Genomic DNA, 20,646 nt, shown 5'->3' with positions numbered 1-20,646 from the left:
CACAAGTTGCCTGTATGCACATACAAATTTTCACCTGATAATTATTGTCCCCCACTCTAACGCAATGTAAAAATTGACGGACTGGGTATTATGATAAATAAATAAATTACTCTCGGCCTTCAAAAGTTGACATTTAAATTTAATCTTTTCAACAATTACATTGCTTCAAGCCAAGGCAGCCTTTATACAATTTACGGCTGCTCGCCGTAAGCAGAGAAGAAGAGAAAGTCAACGTGGCCATGGCTGAGGAACCGATTCTTAGCCGGTCTCCCAGTGTGGGTATGTGCCATCTTCTGATAGGCTAACAACGACAACAATGGAAATTTAACGCAACTGCTGGTGTAGCATAGCAGATTTAAAGAAAGTGTCGGAACGCAGCACTGCAAACAGCCTGGCAGCTAGTCCATTCTGGGATAGTGATGCAGCAATTTCATTCGCCCAATTTTCTTGTACGAATAAGCTGATCTAGAGTTCACCAAGCAGTCGCTTAAAATCAAGACCGAAGGACAAAAAGCCACCACACCCAAGTAGTCAGTGACCGCGGTAATTAGCATTATTACCTCTAGCTAGTGGTACGCCTACGGGCCATGTGTACGCCACCGCAGTGCCACATTGTATAACTTGATTTTTAAAATCAGTAGTCAAAGGTAACTGCCGGTTCCGAAAAAATGAACCGGTAGTTCTTCCCAAAACGCCTTGACTCGTTTCACTGTCGTTCATCCATATTTTGTCAGCTGTGGATTAACATTCGACGTATGTCGTCCAGCACAGCAGATTAAAGCCAACATAGGCCATAACGTCGAAAAACTGCTTTGCGTACAGGCCTACGTTCTGGGGTATATCGGCATGTAACTCCTCCCATCACAGTGGTATTGTGCTGAAACGAAAGACGCCCTCAAGCTGTCACTCAGTACGGGAGGCATTGCTGCCTTTCCTCTCAATACTGTGCGCATTACTGAAGGTGGGAGACCAGTGGTACTTGACCATATTCAGCTACCCTGTCGCAGCCGCTTCCCCGGAAGACGCTCCAAGCCCAACATCGCCACGTGATTTGCACCCTCTATCGAAAGGCCCTGCAACGGCATGGGATACAACTACAGGTATGAAAGCCTTCACTCTTAGGTCGGTGCGTTCTGCAAAAAAACTCGCATTAAAAAATCAAAAACGACATCCACAACTTTATAAACCATATACCATGCAGTTCATGTAATACCTATGCGGGGATATTATAGCCTGTTCCGTATCTCGGTTCGTGTTCTAACATTTTCTGGCATGTAAACCGCCTCTTCTAATGCGTACGCAATGAAATCAGTAAGCAATTTTAAGCTGTGATCAGTATGGCAAGAAAACAATCACTACTATGCAGGAACAACTTCCTTTAACACTCACATGCCGCACGCAGTAGGTCGAGTAATGAGCCAACTGCATTTGCTAACATGAAGTTTTCTTGACTCAGCGACCTCACCGGAAGACGATTCAGTGCCGACGCCACCGCAGCAGGAAGTACGCAAACCATCGGAAGACGCTGTAGAGCCAAAGGAGGCGTTTACAGGTACGAAATAAGGTGCACTTGCTGTCAGCGCAGCGTTCAGCAGTACATCACACCAATCACTGCTCTCGCAGTGGGTTCAAAGAATGACGCCGTTGGACCTGCCGTGCCGAGCCTGGAAAAGGACGCGGACCAGAAAAAAGGTAAGAAGTCGCGCGATAGCGCTCCAGGTAAGACAACCCCGAGGAGAGTTATTGAAAGCACTAACCATAAATATCGTGTAATTCGCAACTTGCGAATTCAGACAGAAGAGTAGAACTTTACATTTTTGCGCGTTTTTTTGACACTTCGCTCGCCCTAAAAAAATAATACCCTATTTAAACGGAAGTGACTAGTTTATATTTTAGGAAATCGAAGCCTAGGATACGAAATCAGTCACTCTGCATAGATATAGGCGAATTCATTCTTGTTAACATTTCCCTGCACTCGCTTCGGTACAGCATATTATCTAGGCCATGTCAGGCACATCTTTGCTCGTAAATGGTGTCAATCTTAAATGTAAATGCATTCAACGCTGTGCGTAGACGACTGCCTTTTTCAGATTTTACCAGTGATATGTGCATCGTGCAAGGCAACATTATAACCCTGCCGACGCCCTATATTTAAGACCGAAGTAAAACTTCCAATGGAGGCGACGCCTTGACTGCGGCGCTGATTTAACCCTTAGACTCTTGCTCCAGCAGGAGGATGAGGCATCGGGTGGAGGTGCGGTTTTTTCAAGCAGGAGAGGACACTGCGTCATTTTGCTTGCGGACGGATGTCACACACAGGCAATTTTCACACACAGGCAATGTCACACACAGGCAATTTTCACACAGGCTTCCAGCCTTCACTGCTCTCAGCGCTATGCTTGACGTTGCTATAGCGACGGAGAATCTAGTGCCTTGCAGTTCGCCGGTCGGGGGGGTTCTGTGCGCGGCGCCTCGGGGTCTCGCGCAATGGATTATGTTAACTTTCAGAAGAAGTGGATTGTCGAATAAGTAGTCGGAATTTAACACTGGACGAACTACTCGTTTCTATCAGCAGGCTGAACTGCTGTCGGGTGACGTGCGCTCCACTACGTGATCACATGCAGCACGTGGAGGCATCCAGTCGAACACTTCCTTTCGTGGTATAACCATACGCTAGCATGTCCTCTGCTACATCCGTAATTAGCACGAATTAACAGCTAAAACTTGAAGAGAAATCGGGAGCCAATTGGGTGAATTTGGACTTCTACAGAAAGGATATTACCCCTCCAGCGTAATGCATTTCGGCTTTAGACAGCCCGAAAAGAATTACCTTGTGAGTAATGTGCCATGAGTCATGTCACATACATAGACGTGGAGCATACACCATCTATCAGAGGTGTCAGTGTGTCAATGAACAAGGTATTTCGTGCCAGTGCAATGTGTCATATAATCTTAAAACGTCTCCAAGTTTTCACCCTAGGAAACGAATCTCTGCCCAGCGCGTCGTGTATTCTGTAATAGTGCATGCTCGGTCCTGTTTTTTAAATTTCTCTTTTTGATTTCTGCCATGAAAATAAGCTGTTAAGTTTTCTGAACCTCAGCCCATCTCTGTCTTTGTGACCACCTCCCGTTCTAGGATTTCTTTCCTTCGGGCCCGCTCCCGCAGCAGTCTGAACGGAACAACTTTCTGGCAGCTGCGGCGTCGCCAGCAGCACCACAAAAACTAGTATTGGGGAAGAGCCTCGTTGTAGAAATTAGGCTTGCGTTCTCATACACCGTTAAAGTGTAGTTTAAAAGCGGAAAATGAAACAAACATTAGGCAAGTGTACAGTGCTGCACGTCAGGACTGTAGACTCTCCAAAATCTGATGCTATGGCTCCCCGGACTGGATGGTCCAGCCTGGAACACCGTTTGCAGATAGCAGAATTCAAGCGCCACGCTTTTACTGCCACAAACCTCTCATCCATGGGACGGGCAAAGCAATGTTTGCTTCAAGTTTATGGCATGCGGCGCCAGGTGCCTGTGAGCCGCAGCTCAGCCATTTATTACTTTTCTCTGAATTATTCCTTTATGCCCTTTTTATGTTTAGAGCATAATTTTTTACAGCCGGGGACATCCGAGAAATAAAAAAATTAAGCTAAAGGTTATCTGCTGGAACAGTCCGAATTGCTGAAAAAAATATGCTGCGGCTCAATACAAAAAAACTAAATGCATAGTGTTCAGACCCATAAACATGAATGCATGTGCTAATATTGAGATTAAGTTTGAAGCCCGTAACATAGAGAAAGTACACTCAAAAGTGTCTTGGAATATGGTTTGGTTTATGGGGGGTTAACGTCCCAAAGCGACTCAGGCTATTGAGAGACGCCGTACTGAAGGGCTCCGGAAATTTCGACCACCTGGGGTTCTTTAACGTGCACTGACATCGCACAGTACACGGGCCTCTAGAATTTCGCCTCTATCGAAATTCGACCGCCGCGGCCAGGATCGAACCCGCGTCTTTCGGGCCGGCAGTCGAGCGCCGTATAACCACTCAGCCACCGCGGCGGCTATGTCTTGGAATATGGTTTCCCGAACTTTCCTTAAGAAACTTTCATGTCAGTCGCTTCATTTAGGAATTTGTGCTTCTGTTGAATGATTAAAGGGGCCTGTAAACTAGCTCCGCGGCTGAAACGTTCAATGTAATAGACATGGTTCTACTCCAAATGACTGTACAGAATGCTTGTTTGGTTGCTGCCACCAAAGAAAATGATGAGGAAATATCATTTCTTCACAAGCGCGCACTTCGCATTCTATAAAATTATAAAATCCCAGCTATAATCCTGATGACGCAACCTCTTTACTCGAAACGCAATATTCTGCAGTTGAAAAGTGTACAACTTAAAGATAATGCAAATTATATACCAAAGACTGCAGCATAAGGTAAAGCTCAAGTCAGCTTTATGGTTTTATTAGAAACGTCCGGTGTGTGTTTCACGTCTTTTCCGGTTCGGCAGAAATTGTGAAGTGTCCATTTGTACCCTCACTCAGAAAACAAAACCTCCAAATTATACTTGCCTTATATCGATGTATTTTTACTTCGTATTTTTCCTATTTTTCGTGATGTATTTTAAAACCGCATAAATATTGTTCTATAGTGTCGGGTACATGTTTGTATTTCAGAAAATGTGGTTGGAATGCAATTCTGCTGCTGCAGGCTATCACTAGTGTAAAAAAACACTTAATAAAATGTGGTGCGGGAGTGGTTGCAGGTGTATATTCTTTTCTTGAAATCAAACAGCTCTACGTTTTGATGAATGCGCAGAAAGACATGACAGGACGGGCAGTGATTGTTTATTGACACGTATGTTCGTTCAAGATAAAAGAAACATTACCGTGAACGCATGCGCATCTATGAACACAGAAGTAAAAGGTCAAAAAAACGGGGTGGGAGGGAGAGGGGTAGCGAAAAATTATTTTCAAGATGACAGCAATAAAGCTTGTAGATTAGGAAGAGCAGACTGCATTTCGTCGTCTCGTTTGAAGCAATACAAATTCGCTGGCGGGCCGGGAGCCAGAATTGTGGTGACACACATGTCGCCTCTAGGCATAATAAAGAACGTTTCCGATATTTCCCGAAGAAATATATCTTTGCTCCTCGTCCGAATTTTGAGTTTGTCAAGCCATGGCTCACAGTACTGATCGTTTTCATCATTGCAAGAACGGCAATGGGAGGGAAGACTCATGCATGAATCTGATGCATTCTCCAACGTTACTTGATGTTCTCTAACATGCTCATTAGCACAACGCCCAGTTTGGCCAACATATATTTTGGCACAAAAAAGGTGCATATCTAGACGACACCCGTGGCACACCGCACGAAGGCCTTGGCGTGTTTTTTTCCCCAAGCCCGAAGTTGCAGGGCCACTGCTGCTGACCTTAGGGCACATCTTGGTCAATTTACACGGCGCAGGGAACACCATCGGGATGCCGTACTTGCTACCCACACATTTTTGGTTGTGGGACACCTTGTGGATGTACGGCATAACGACTAGTCTGCCGTGTCTGAGTATTTTTGGTCTTTGTGTCTTTTTCGCCTTCCCTTGAACTTCTGTAGCAGTCCCTCGGTCACAGCTGTCAACACGTGACAGGACAGCGCCCTTCCTGTCATGTCTTTTTGTGTATTTGTCAAAATAGAGCGCTGTTTGATTTCAAGAAAAGAAACTGTGGCTAGTGTGAGTGGGCTAAGGCATTGTCAAGCATTCGAGGCTTATGCCACACGCAGGAATTCAGCTGTGTTGGTTCTTGCTAGTATAACGCAATTTATTTATTTATCTTCACAAATGAGACTGTGTAGATCAGACGACTATGCAACTGTTGATAAGCCAGCTCAAGGTTACTGTGAAATTGAAAGTAAACGTGAATCTGGCTAGGCTGATCACGCTAGTAGTCCTCCGTAATACCTCTATGTTCAATTAATTCCAGCAAAGCCCCTATTTCATTAAAAACGCCAATAGCTGGCTCCATACAGGAATTTGCAGCACAAACGATAGAGTGGTTTATATCGTAGTAAAGCTTCATAACTGGTTACAAGCTGATATCTTCATGACCAGGTAGTCTAAATGTTCCACGACGACAAAAGTGGCAATAACTAAAGAATAAACGCAGAACACAGCACTGATGGGCTAATTCAATGCCAGGCTAGGCATGAAGCAGGCTGGAGAACAGGCAGTGAAGTACTATGCAATAAGCTTCTGGAATAACAGAATGGAGTTATCACTAGACTTCACAGAACAAAATAGTTTGCGGATCAAGAACACTTTCTTCTGCAGACAGGAGAACCACAAATGAATTGAGAACAGCCTGAATGGCGGCACTAAAAGAGTAGATGGTGGCCGCTGCTGACAAAGGACTGGGTTAATTGAAGAGACTTCGGAGAGGCCTATTTCCTGCACCGGGTGTAGTCGAGCTGATAATATATATATATGTATGTGTGTGTGTGTGCGTGTGCGTGTGCGTGTGCGTGTCCGTGTGCGCGTGTGTGCGTGTGTGCGTGTGTGCGTGTGTACGTGTGCGTGTGTGCGTGTGCGTGTGCGTGTGCGTGTGTGCGTGTGTGTGTGTGTGTGTGTGTGTGTGTGTGTGTGTGTGTGTGTGTGTGTGTGTGTGTGTGTGTGTGTGTGTGTGTGTGTGTGTGTGTGTGTGTGTTGGGTTTATGGTTTTGGGGGTTTAACGTACCAAAGCAGCACAGGCTATGAGAGACGCCGTAGTGAAGGGCTCTGGAAATTTCGACCACCTTGGGTTCTTTAACGTGCACTGACATCGCACGGTACACGAGCCTCTAGAATTTCGCCACCATCGAAATTCGACCCCCGCGGCCGGGATGGAACCCGCGTCTTTAGGAACAGCAGCCGAGCGCCATAACCACTGAGCCACCGCGGCGGCTGTGTGTGTTTGTGTGTGCGTGCGTGCGTGTATGTGTGTGTGTGTGTGTGTGTGTGTGTGTGTGTGTGTGTGTATGTATGTGTGTGTGTGTGTGTGTGTGTGTGTGTGTGTGTGTGTGTGTGTGTGTGTGTGTGTGTGTGTGTGTGTGTGTGTGTGTGTGTGTGTGTGTGTGTGTGTGTGTGTGTGTGTGTGTGTGTGTGTGTGTGTGTGTGTGTGTGTGTGTGTGTGTGTGTGTGTGTGTGTGTGTGTGTGTGTGTGTGTGTGTGTGTGTGTGTGTGTGTGTGTGTGTGTGTGTGTGTGTGTGTGTGTGTGTGTGTGTGTGTGTGTGTGTGTGTGTGTGTGTGTGTGTGTGTGTGTGTGTGTGTGTGTGTGTGTGTGTGTGTGTGTGTGTGTGTGTGTGTGTGTGTGTGTGTGTGTGTGTGACGGAAGCACACAGTCTTCGAAACCGAGGTGCATAGGTGAATGTTTCTATTTTTTAAATTTGTCGTGCTGATCAATGGGAGAATAACGCTTCAATTAATCTGTGGCTTAAAGAAAATCACTTATAAGCCAGCAGAGAAAAAAACAACCGTGCGGCGGGTAGGATCCAAACCCACGACCTCCGAATTTGGCGTCCGGTACTCTACCAACTGAGCTACGGCGACGGCTGTCCAATCTCTTGCTCTCGTGTGTAATTATGTTTGCCGTGTAAGCAAACCTTGAGATTGCTTACTACTTCTGAAATTGTACTGTATGTTTGTACAATTGTCCATTCATTTACCTCGGTTTTGAGCCACTGAATTGCCGACAAATGTCAGGGCCGGGTGCCCTTTGCGCAGTCAAGATGTATTATGACAGGTTTACTAAGGGCTCCCTGCCATCAAGTGTTGCATGGTGGCGAAATAAAGAGTATTGTTATTATTAAACGAGCCCCAGATTTACTTGGTCATCTCTCTCTCTCGCTATATATATATATATATATATATATATATATATATATATATATATATATATATATATATATATATATATTAAGGGAGCCAACAGTCACCGAAACCAAGGTGCGTAGGGGAACGTTAATTTTTTTTAATGTGTTATGATTATCAGTGGGATAATAATACTTAGATTAATCAATCGCTTAAAGAAAATACTTATAAAGCAGCAGAAAAACAACCATGCCTCCGAATATCGACCGACCTCCGAATATCGCGTCCGGTGCTCGTACCAACTCAGCTACGGCGACGGCTGTCCAAACTGTTGCTCTCGTGGGTATTTATGCTTACTGGGTGTAAGCGAGCTTTGAGAGTGTAAATAAAAAAAATTAACGTTCCCCTATGCACCTTGGTTTCGGTGACTGTTGGCTCCCTTTATAAATTTGTCAAACGGGCCCCTGATTTCTTTTCTATATATATAGGACAGGCTCTGTCCGAAACGTCGACTCAAAATAAATCTATGGCTAAATGAAGCGTTTTCAACTTTGAATATGTATATATATATATATATATATATATATATATATATATATATATATATATATATAAATATATATATATATATATATATATATATATATATATATATATATATATATGCGTGTGTTACGAAAGTAGGTTGCGTAGGCTCCGCAGAATAAAAGTTTAAGAGAAGTGGGCACTTCTACAGAGACACATTTATTTATCAACGTTTCGACCGCGGTGCGTTCTTCTTCAGGACTTCAGTGGTGTCGCGTCAGATGGACCTGCAGAGGAGGAAAAAAATGAGTATAACAAGCAAATAGCAACAACAGTTGAAAAAATTAAACAAAAAATAAAAATGGGGGTGCGGGAGCAGACAGGAGCAAGATTTAGGGAGGAAGCTAAAAATAGAAAAAAAATAAAAAAATTTGGGGGGACCAGTAAGGAGGGACGGCCAAAAAAGGAGATTGCGAAACAACAGAAAGGGAGAGGAAGACGGTGCGGGGAACTTCGGCAACGCGTCAACCACAGGCGTACCGAAGGAAAAATGTGCGAACAAAATACACAAACAAAATGCACAATCACAAAGATGGGCGCCGCTGCACATTCGCGGCCAAAGAGGCGCCGCTGCTCAAATGACACTGGCAGCGACGAACAGGCCGAACCAGGGGCCTTTTCGGGGTCTCACTAATTTCTCCTGAGCCGAAGGCTGGAACGTTAGGGAAGGAGTGGGCTACGTTGTAACGAGTACATTTGTAAGGACTTGAACAGGGGGTCTGGGTTTCACTGAACAGTGCATCCCTCTCCCTGGACGGGTTGTTGAACCGACCTCGTCGGGAATACTTGTTTGTAGTCGAGGAGGGCCGGGCTCTGTACAAAGATTTGAAGTTGTCGGAAAAAAGTAAGGAAGGAACGTCAAAGCTTATCAATACTGCACGAGGCAGGATAGTGTAAATAGGGCGGGGTATGATTGCCTGGGATATACACTAGGAGTTATAAAGGGTATATCAGAGTTAGCCAATTAAGCAGAAGTGCAGTATTGTTTTGTTTGGAGGCCGTGAATAAAAGAAAGAGAACCAGCCTTTTCGTTAAGACCTTCTTGAATAGTATTAAACGTGTGGATAAAACAGGATTAACGTTGTTCACGTTCATGTCTGTTTTCAAAGCCCCTTTGAATAATTGTTACTTTCAGTTCGTCAAATGGGTGTCCTTCTGAGTTTACATGCTTGGATAGGGGAAGATTTGGGAGAGACTTGGTGTGTGCGCGGTCATTGTTAAATCGAATGCGGAATGCAGTGTTTGTCCCATGTATTGCGGGTAACACACGGTGCATTCAAGAAGGTAAATAATGTTTGATGAGTCGCAGTCAAAGTTGCCGTTGATTGAATGCTGGAAACATGACCTCGTACTCGTTGCGGTACACGTAGTCTGCATGTGTTTGCAAACTTTGCAGCGACCTTTGCCACAGGGGTGGCATCCATATTTTTCAGTTTTGTGTTCCTTGGAGTGGACTAGATGGTTCTGAATGTTTTTGGCGCGCCTGTAAATCACGCGGGGTGCGTATGTAAATATTTTCGATAGTCGTTAACTTTGCTTGAGAATATTATTATGCTTATTAAGAATTCTGTTTATGTTCGGTGCGTAACTGTTAAATCTGAGAATAAGGCTTGTAATGTAACCATTTCAGTTATCTCTTCGGTGTCCCTGGAGTATTTGACTACGGTTCAGATTTTAAGCTCTGCTTATGGCGTCATCAATAAGGAAATGTGGATAGCGCTGTGTTAAGAGCAGGTGGTGCATGTGTGGTCGGATTTGCCATGAAAGTCTAGGTCGTTAGAGCAGATTCTTCTAAAGCGAGGGGCATGAGAATAAGCGATGCTGGTTTTGCAGTGACGGGGATGGGCGCTTTGAAAATGTAGATATTTTTGAGAGTCGGTTGGTTTTCTATAAACGGTTGTGCGAACTGACCGCTTGTCCACCAGAATGTCAACATCAAGAAAATTGATTTGACTGGTTGAGTAGGTGTGCGTAATCTTTATGTTTGAGTGTACGGAGTTGAAACTGTCAATTAAATGGATAAGTTGTTCTGTGTTTGTCTATATTATAAAAATATCATCCAAATAACGCTTGTAAAAGTACGGCTGAAATGGACAAGAAGAAAGAAATTTCGACTCTTTATGGTGCATGAAGTTGGTACAATTTGGGGCCATTCTTGTTCCCATAGCGGTTCTACTTACTTGTAGATAACATTGAAGGTCAAATTCGAAGCTATTGTATTCTAACAAAAATTTGGATAGTGTTCCTAAAACATTTGGGCTTGGAGATTCATGAGGTCTCCGCTGTTAATAATATTCTAAAAGGGCTGCAATGCCACGGCATGGGGAATGTTTGTGTACAAGGATGTTACATCCATCGTCACAAGAAAGGTTCCTTCAGGTAATGTTATATTTTCTAGCTGGCGGAGAAAGCTGTTTGTATCTTTGATGTAGGATGGCTATGTGGCTGAAATGTATCTAGTTAGAGTGTCAATGTACTTTTATATTGGTTCTGTGAGGGTGCCGATTCCTTAAATTATTGGCCATCCAGCAATACCGGCTTTATGTAATGTAGGGAGCATGTAAATACGCCCAGGAGAAGGATGGGTAGCTGTGAGTGCCTTGCATAGTTTCTGGGAGATTTCATTGCGTTTTGTGAGGTGGAGGAGGATATCAGATACAGCTTTTGAGTGCTCGTCGGTAGGGTTGCCATGAAGTTGTTTATAAAAATTAATGTCAGAAAGCTGTCGGATGCCTTCTGCTATATAGTCATCCCTGTTCAAGATAACAATGCCTCCAACCTTATCGACTAGCTTGATAATTATGTCAGTGCGGTTGCTGAGCGCCTCTATAGCAGTGCGTTCTCTTTTAGGAATATTTTCTGGCCCTAACTTGTGTTTTTTAAAAATTTCAATAATGTCAATTTGAACTGCCCTAATATAGATATCCAAGTTTGTCTTGCTGCCCGATGTTGGGAGTCCAATTTTGGTTTGCTGGGTGGAAGTCCGAGTTTTTTTTTTTGGTGGGGGGGGGGGGGGGGGGAGGGGGGTTTCGGACTTATCAAGGAAGTATTCTCTCACGTGAAGTTTTCTGGAGAAGTCGTCAAGATCTTTCAGGAGTTTGAATTCATTGTATTTGCCTGTGCGGGGCAAAAAGGGAGCCCTCTAGATAGGACGGCTCGCTCATACTCTGCAAGCGGTGTTAGAGATAGATTGATGATGTTGTCTACAGTGCGATGGCCCTGTTTTGAGAGTATTTGCCCTTGGCTGACTTTTGGCTGAAAGATATCGGGGTGGAGAGAATTTGATCCAACCGCACTTAGTACTTCTTTCAGCCATTCGTCATGGGGAACTTTGACCCGTGTAAATTTTCTAATTTTGATTATGCCTACTTCTGAATCTTTTTTTGTTTTGAAACGTTTTAGTTCCTCGGGCTCCAGCGCGGAAACAAGAAGATTATTCCGAGCCCGATGCTCCTCTGTTCCCAGTATCACCGAAGCTTTCTCAGAGTGCCGAATTATGATTTTGAGTAACACTAGGGAAGCTGATTTTAATATGTCGTTCCATTTCTTTTTGTCTCCTTTTGATAGATTATTCATTGCTGGTACCAGCTTCACGTGTAGAACTTTCGGTAAGATATTAGCCCGAAGGTACTTTTTTAAGTTTTTAACATGAAGTTCATGTATATGTCGCTGATCACTTATTTTTCGTAATTTAAGAAAAGCTGAAATTTTGAAACAGGCCTGCTGGTGATATGAGAACAAGGGAGGCGGAGTACTCACGTGGCCTGTGTATCAGTCCCGGCGCACTCGCTGGGCGGAACCACAACGGTTCCGGATGTCATATGGTAAAACAGGGGTGTTGGGTGTCAGTCCACAGTTATATGACGAGCTGTTGGTGATGGGTTGTTGTTCTGGTGCAGAATCCACGGCATTTTTCAGCCTCGGTTGTATACTTCTCTTCGGGCTTGCCTCACGACCCGATGGATTGTTTGGTTTGCTCGCCTGGGTTGAGGTGCCTGCTGTAGGGGAATGTGCTGCTGCTGCGCCAGTGGTGGTCTGGGGTGGCTGTTTTAGTGCTGCGCTTCAGCGTCCCCTCGATGTCCGGGAGGTGATTGGTGGGCTGATGGTGATGTCTGGACGGCTGGCTGTTGCTTGTCTGGTAGACGTAGCATTTTGTCCTAGGACTTCTGGAAATATCCGAGGCTCTGGAGTTTTCATCGAATTTTGTTTCTTCCGAGGCTCTGGAAGTTGTGGCGCGTAGTCTCTCCATTGCCCAAATGTGCGGTGGGGATTTCAGAGGAGTAAGTTATAGATGTTCCAAAACAATAACGAGACTCTACCGAAGCTGGGGTGCACGCCATCTGCAGACAGAACTGTGCTAGGGTGGAATATTTCCATTCGGTGGTCTACAAAGAAAGCGTTTTGCTCTCTTCGGCACATGTCAACAAGGAGGCAATTAAAGGCCTGTGCCTTCTGTTTGATCTTTACCACTTGAGGCCTGTTGGTTGAATTTCTTCTCAAATTTGGAGCCCGAGGTAGGACTATCGTTGCAAAAATGTTAACAATATCATTTCTTCCTATTCTGATTTGATGGATCAGTTGCACGTACCGGTCTCCGGCGGTAGCGGCATCCATGATTGCGACGTCGTTGCATCCGACGTGAATGACGATGCCCGACACACCTCGTGGTACCCAATCGAGGAGGTTGGGGATGTCATCAATTTTGACCCTAGGTTTCAGATAAATGGTGGGGTGTGCGCGATTGCAGGACCGAAGTGCTGATGCAAGTATTTCACTTGAGAGTCTCTGATGATGGCGGTAGTTGGGCTCTGAACGGTAAATTTCCAAAGCACGTGTCTTGATGAAGTGCGAGCAGGAGCCATTGTAAGATTGTTACTAAAGTTGGTTGCTTTGGCTCCGCAGGATAAAGGTTTAAGGGAAGTTCTGCAATGAGTACGAGGTCCAATTTTCAGCACTCAATCAACGGCAACTTTGACTGCGACTCATCAAACATTATTTACCTTCTTGAATGCACTGTGTGTAACCAGCAATACATAGGACAGACAAACACTGCATTCCGCATTCGATTTAACAATCACCGCGCACACACCAAGTCTCTCCCAAATCTTCCCCGATCCAAGCATGCAAAATCAGGACACCCTTTTGACCAACTCAAAGTAACAATTATTCAAGGGGGCCACAAATGGGCTTCTACCGCAGGAGGCGGATTTAACGTTGTTGACGGCTGAACTTATCGCCGATCGACCAGTGCAACTGTGGTCAAGACTCTTTTTCCCAAGCATATCACCCAGAAGATCCGAGCACCAGGCCGGGGGAATTTTTGTACCCATTAAGAACCGGTGGGTACCCGGCGGCACTGGGGATCGAACCCAGCACCTTCCGAATGCGAGGCGGATGCTCTACCACAGACGAGAACGTGAACAATGTGAATACTATTTTATCCACAAGTTTAATACTATTCAAGAAGTTCTTAACGAAAAGCCTGATTCCCTTTCTTTTATTCACGACCTCTAAACAAAATAATACTACTCTTCTCCTTAAATGGCTAACGCTGATATACCCTCTATAACTCCTAGTGTATACCCCAGGCAATCGTACCCCTCCTTACACTATCCTGCCTCGTGCAGTATTGATAAGCTTTGACGTTCCTTCCTTACTTTTTTCCGACAACTTGAAATCTTTGTACTCAGCCCAGCCCTTCTCGACTACAAACAAGTATTCCCGACTAAGTCGGTTCAACGACCCGCCCAGAGAGAGGGATGCACTGTTCAGTGATACCCAGACCCCTTTTTTTAAGTTCTTACACATGTGGTCGTTACAACTTAGCCCACTCCTTCCCTAGCGTTCCAGCCTTCGGCTCAACGGAAATTAGTGAGACCCCCAAAAGAGGCCTGGTTTGGCCTATTCGTCACTGCCAGTGTCATTTGCGCAGCTGCGCCCATCTGTGTTTGTGCATTTTGTTTGTGTATTTTGTTTGCACGTTTTGCTTTCGTACGCCAGTGGTTGCCGCGCTGCCCATGTCCCCCTCACCGTCTTCCTCTCCCTTTCACTCGTTTCGCCATCTCCTTTTTTGGCCGTCCCTCCTTACTAGTCCCCCTTTTATTCTCTTTTCTTCATATTTTTTGCTTCCTTCTTCAATCTTCTCCCTGTCTGCTTCCCGCACCCCCATTTTTATTTTTTGTTTAATTTTTTCAACAGTTGTTGCTATTTCCTTGATACACTCCTTTCTCCCTCCTATGCAGCTCACAAAGTTAAAACGTCCAGCTGACGCTACACCACTATAGTCCTGAAGAAGACCGCACCGCGGTCGAAAAGTTGATAAATAAATGTGTCTCTGTAGAAGCGCCCACTTCTCTTAACCCTTTATCCTGAGGAGCCAACGCAACCTACTTTCGTAACATTCTCTAAAATGGCTCCTGCTCGCAATTCATCAGTACACATGGTTTTGAAATTCCCCGTCGAGAGCCCAACTACCGCCATCATCGAGGACTCTGAAGTGAAATATTTGCATCAGCACTTACATCCTGCAGTCCCGCACACCCGAGCATTTATCTGCCGACCTGGTGTCAAGATTGATGAAAGGACGTCGCAATCTTGGATGCCGCTACCGCCGCAGACCGGTACGTGCAACGGATCCATCAAATCAGAATAGGAAGACCTGATAATATTAATATTTTTGCAACGCTCGTGCTACCTCGGGCTCCAAATTTGCGAAGAATTTCAACCAACAGGCCTCAAGTGTGTAAAGATCAACCAGAAGGCCCAGGTCTTTAATTCCCTCCTTGTTGGCATCTGCTGACGAGAGCAGAACACTTTCTTTGTAGACCAAAGAATGAAAAGATTCCACCGCAGCACAGTTCTGTCTGCAGATGGCGTGCACCCCAGCTTCGGGGGGAGTCTCGTTATTGTGTTGAAACATCTACAACTTATTCCTCCGAATTCGCCACCGCACACTGGGGCAATGGAGAGACAACGCGCAACAACATCCAGAGCCTCGGCAGCAACAATATTTGATGAAAACTCCGGAGTCTCGGACATTTGCACAAGTCGTAGGCCAAAATGCTATGTCTACTAGACAAGCAACAGCCAGCCGTCCAGACATCGCCACAAGGCCACCACTCACCTCCCGGACATCGAGGGGACGCTGCAGCGCAGCACTAAAACAGCCACCCCAGAGCACCTGTGGCGAAGCAGCAGCACATTCTCTTACAGCAGGCACCTTAACCCAGACGAGCACACCAAACAAGCCATCGTGTCTTGAGGCAAGTTCGAAGAGCAGTATACAACCAAGGCGGAAACCTGCCGTGGATTCTGCACCAGAACAACAACCCATCAGCAACAGCCCGTCATAAAACTGTGGACTGACCCTCAGCACCCCTGTTTTAACATATGACCTTCGTGAGAGTTGTGGTTCCGCCCAGCGAGTGCGCCGGGTCTGATGCACAAGCCGCCTGATGACTCGACCTCCGTTGTTCTCATATCACCGGCAGCCCTGCTTCAAAACTTCAGCTTTTCTTAAATTACGAAAAATAATTGATCAGCGACTTATACATAATAATAACAATAATAATAATAGCTTTATTTCCATCAAAACGATGGAGGGGCCGTGGGTAAAAGCTGCTGAACAGCTTGACTAGAGCATACGGTCCCCTCTACAAGGCAGTACAGGAGCATACATGAAACATACAGGAATACAAACATACAGAAACGCAAAATTGATTCGATTTATTGTATCACAAGGAAATCAATATTAGAATTGTTCAAAAACATGACATATCACGTGGCGCAGTTCACGAACTGTAGTGGGACCTAAATCAATTCCACATTTATTCAGATCAATAAGAAGTTTAGGCAAAATGTACGATAGTGTACCCATAGAATAGTTAGCACGGGGAGTGACCACCTTCCAGTATTCAGACTGACGTATAGTGTAGGATGTAGGCTTTATTTCTAGCTTGGCTAGGTTGCGAAAGAAATTTCGATTTTCTTTTAATTCGTACTTAAAGGCAACAATTATTCTATAGCTAAACAATTTCCAGACAGGCATTATATCTGCTTTAATGAACAGAGCATGTGTATGAGAATTGTAGGGGACATCAAAAATAAGCCTAATTATCTTTTTTTGTAGGACGTACACCTTTGTTATGTTTGTTACTGTGGTAGATCCCCATACCAAAAAGCAGTAAGAGAGGTGAAAGTAAAAAAGAGAATTATATATCAGCTTTTTTACGCTGAAAGGTAATATAGACCTACATCTGGATAAAATACCAACGACACTTGACAATTTAGTGCAAACAGAATCTACATGAATATCGCACAGCATATTTTGCGAAAACGTGACCCCAAGAATTTTAATACTACTTACTATTTCTATTTTTCTGGTGGCATATATAAGATCTACGTTCATATTTACCTGCTTTGATTTCGGTCTAAATAGCACAGCCTTAGTTTTGTTGGTGTTAACTTCTAACTGATTTGCTACAGACCATTCCAGAAGTTTTACAAGGGCGGAGTTTGCTATATAGCTGATTTGCTCACAGTCTGTAGCGGAAAAAAATATGCTGGCATCGTCGGCATACAATATATATTTGGCTTCAGCGCATGTATTTACCAGATCATTTATGTAGATATTAAAAAGAAAAGGTCCAAGAATGCTGCCTTGAGGCACTCCTCTTGCAATCTGTTTTTGGTCGGAACAGTGCTCACCAATTTGAACATACTGCCGCCGATAGCCAAGGTAAGATTTTATAAGATTCCAGCAATGGCCACGCACTCCATACAATTCAAGTTTTTTGAGTAAAATGGAATGAAAAATGCAGTCAAATGCTTTCGTGAAATCAATGTACAGGCCCAGTACAACCATCTTACTTGAAAACTGTGATAAAATAAACTCTTTTTGTTCTATCTAGGCTAGTTCCGTGGACCTTTGCTTTCTAAATCCAAATTGAGCTGGGGTTAAAAGGTCATATTTCTGAAAAAAAATTGAAAGGCGCTCATGAATAATCTTTTCTAAACCCTTTGAAAATATTGGCAACACTGAGATAGGGCGATAATTCTTGATGTCATTTCGATCACCTTTCTTGAACAATACCGTAACCTTAGCCACCTGCATTCTTTGTGGGAAAACGGCACTTGAAAAACAAAGATTAAATATATGGGTAAGAGTTGGTGCGATAAGATCCATAATATGTTTAAGCGGTCGAATTTGCATACCTTCAACATTCATGACATTCATGTTAAAACCTTGAATCGTACCTTCGGGCTAATATCGTGCCGAAAGGTCTACAAGTGAAGCTGATACCATCAGCGAATAATATATCAAAAGAATACAAAAATAATTGGAACGACATATTAAAATCACCTTCCCTAGAGTTGCTCAAAATCACAAATCGGCACTCTGAGAAAGCTTCCGCGATACTGGGAACAGAGGAGCGTCGGGCTCGGAACAATCTTGCTTCCGCGCTGGAGGCTGAGTTACCAGAACGTTTCAAAACAAAAAAAACTTCGGAAATAGGCATAATCAAAATAAGAAAATTTACACGGGACAAAGTTCCCCATAACGATTGGCTGAAAGAAGTACTAAGTGTGGTTTGATCAAATTCTCCTCACCCCGATATCTCTCAGCTAAAGGTCAGCCAAGGGCAAATACTCTCAAAACAGGGCCATCACAATGTAGACAACATCACCAATCTATCTCGAACACCGCTAGCAGGGTATGAGCGAGCCGTCCTGCCTAGAGGGCTGACTTTTTGCCTCCGCGCAGGCAAATACAATGAATTCAAACTCCTGAAAGATCTTGACGACTTCGCCAGAAAACATCGCCTGAGAGAATACTTCCTTGATAAGCTCGAAAAACCAGACCAACACTCGGACATCCACCCAGCAAACCAAAATTGGACTCCCAACATCGGGCGGGAAAAACACGTATATCTATAATAGGGCAGTTCAAAATGACATTTTTGAAATGTTGAAAAAACACAGGTTAGGGCCAGACAATCTTCCTAAAATAGAACGCACTGCTCTAGAGGCGCACAGCAACCGTACCGACATCGTCATAAAGCCAGCCGATAAGGGTGGAGGCATTGTTATCTTGAACAGTGATGACCATATGACTAAAGGCATCCGACAGCTTTCTGACAATAATTTTTCTAAACAACTTCATCGCGACTCTACCGACGAGCACTCAAAACCTATATCTGATATCCTCCTCAACCTCACAAAGCGCAATTAAATCTCCCCGAAACTATACAAGGCACTCACAGCTACCCATCCTTCTCCTGGGCGTTTTTACATGCTCCCTATATTACATATAGCCGGTATTCCTGGACGGCCAATAATTTCAGGAATCGGCACCCTCACAGAACCAATATCAAAGTACATTGACACTCTAACTAGATACATTTCAGCCACACATCCATCCTACATCAAAGATGCAAACCGCTTTCTCAGCCAGATAGATAATATAACATAACCTGAAGGAGCCTTTCTTCTGATCATAGATGTAACATTCTTATACACAAACATTCCCCTTACTGACGGCATTGCAGCCCTTTTAGAATCTTATGAACAGCAGAGACCTAATGAATCTCCAATCACAAACGTCTTAGGAACACTAGCCACAATTGTGTTAGAATATAATAGCTTCGAATTTGATCTTCAATGTTATCTACAATTAAGTGGAACCGCTATGGAAACAAGAATGGCCCCAAATTGTACCATCTTCATGCACCATATAGAGTCGAAATTTCTTTCTTCTTGTCTAATTCAGCCGTACTTTTACAAGCGTTATTTGGATGACATTTTTTATAATATGGACAAACACAGAACAACAACATATCCATTTCATTCACAGTTTCAACTCCGTACACCTAAACATAAAGTTTACGCACACTTACTCAACCAGACAAATCAATTTTCTTGATAATAACATTCTGGTGCTCAAGGGGTCAAATCGTACAACCGTTTATAGAAAACCAGCCGACTCTCAAAAATATCTACATTTTCAAAGCGCCCATCCCTGTCACTGCAAAACCAGCATCCCTTATTCTCAGGCCCATCGTTTTCGAAGAATCTGCTCTAACGACCTAGTCTTTCATGACAACTCCGAAAACATGCGCAACGTGCTCTTAACACAGCGCTATCCATGTTCCCTTATTGATGACGCTATAAGCAGAGCGTCACATCCGAACCGTAGTCAAATGCTCAAGGGATATCGAAGAGATAACCGAAATGATCACACTACAAACCTTATTCTCACATTTAACAGTAACGTACCGAGCATAAACAGAATTATTAATAAACACTTTAATATTCTCCAGCAAAGTCAACGACTATCGAGAATATTTACATGCGCATCGCGCGTAATTTACAGGCGTGACAAAAACATTCAGGACAATCTAGTCCACTCCAAGGAACACAAAATCCCAAAATATGGATGCCACCCCTATGGCAAAGGTCGAGGCAAAGTTTGCAAACACATGCAGACTACGTGTTCCGCAACGAGTACGAGGTCAGGTTTCCAGCATCCAATCAACGGCAACGTTTACTGCGACTCTTCAAACATTATTTACCTTCTTGAATGCACCGTGTGTAACCAGCAATACATAGAACAGACAAACACTGCATTCCGCATTCGATTTAACAATCACCGCGCACACACCAAGCTCTCCTTAATCTTCCCCTATCCAAGCATGTAAACTCAGAAGGACACCCATTTGACCCACTAAAAGTAACAATTATTGAAGGCGGCTTCAAAACCAGACGAGAACGTGAACAACGTGAATACTATTTTATCCGCAAGTTTAATATTATTCAAGAAGGTGTTAACGAAAAGCCTGGTACCCTTTCTTTTATGCACGACCTCCAAACAAAACAATACTACATTTCTCGTTAATTGGCTAACTTTGATATACCCTTTATATCTCCGAATGTATATTCCAGGCAATCATACCCCTCCTTACTTACACTATCCTGCCTCGTGCAGTATTGATAAGTTTAGAGGTTCGTTCCTTACTTTTTTCTGACAACTTGAAATCTTTGTACACACCCCGGCCCTCCTCCACTACAAACAAGTATTCCCAACGAGGTAGGTTCAACAACCCGGCCAGGCAGAGGGATGCACTGTTCAAGTGAAACCGAAACCCGCTATGTAAGTTCTTACACATGTGGTCGTTACAACATAGCCCACTCCTTTCCTAACGTTCCAGCCTTCGGCTCACGGGAAGTTAGTGAGACC

General features: G+C 44.1%; 1 protein-coding gene across 1 annotated transcript in view; it reads left to right on the top strand.

Annotated features, from left to right (window-relative positions):
* The first annotated feature begins 229 nt into the window (after positions 1 to 229).
* The window catches only part of LOC144128769 (uncharacterized), a 79,435-nt gene continuing 59,018 nt past the window's right edge, over positions 230 to 20,646 (top strand). The window contains exons 1-4 of the mRNA XM_077662446.1: positions 230 to 279; positions 1,008 to 1,100; positions 1,457 to 1,552; positions 1,624 to 1,692. Coding sequence (XP_077518572.1) covers positions 240 to 279; positions 1,008 to 1,100; positions 1,457 to 1,552; positions 1,624 to 1,692 — 298 coding nt within the window. The 5' untranslated portion in view covers positions 230 to 239. The remainder of the gene's footprint in view (positions 280 to 1,007; positions 1,101 to 1,456; positions 1,553 to 1,623; positions 1,693 to 20,646) is intronic.

The sequence above is a fragment of the Amblyomma americanum genome, chromosome 1, assembly GCF_052857255.1.
Source record: "Amblyomma americanum isolate KBUSLIRL-KWMA chromosome 1, ASM5285725v1, whole genome shotgun sequence".
NCBI classification, from domain to species: domain Eukaryota; kingdom Metazoa; phylum Arthropoda; class Arachnida; order Ixodida; family Ixodidae; genus Amblyomma; species Amblyomma americanum.
The sequence above is the reverse complement of the archived record's forward strand: the minus strand, read 5'-3'. Positions and strand labels throughout refer to the sequence as shown.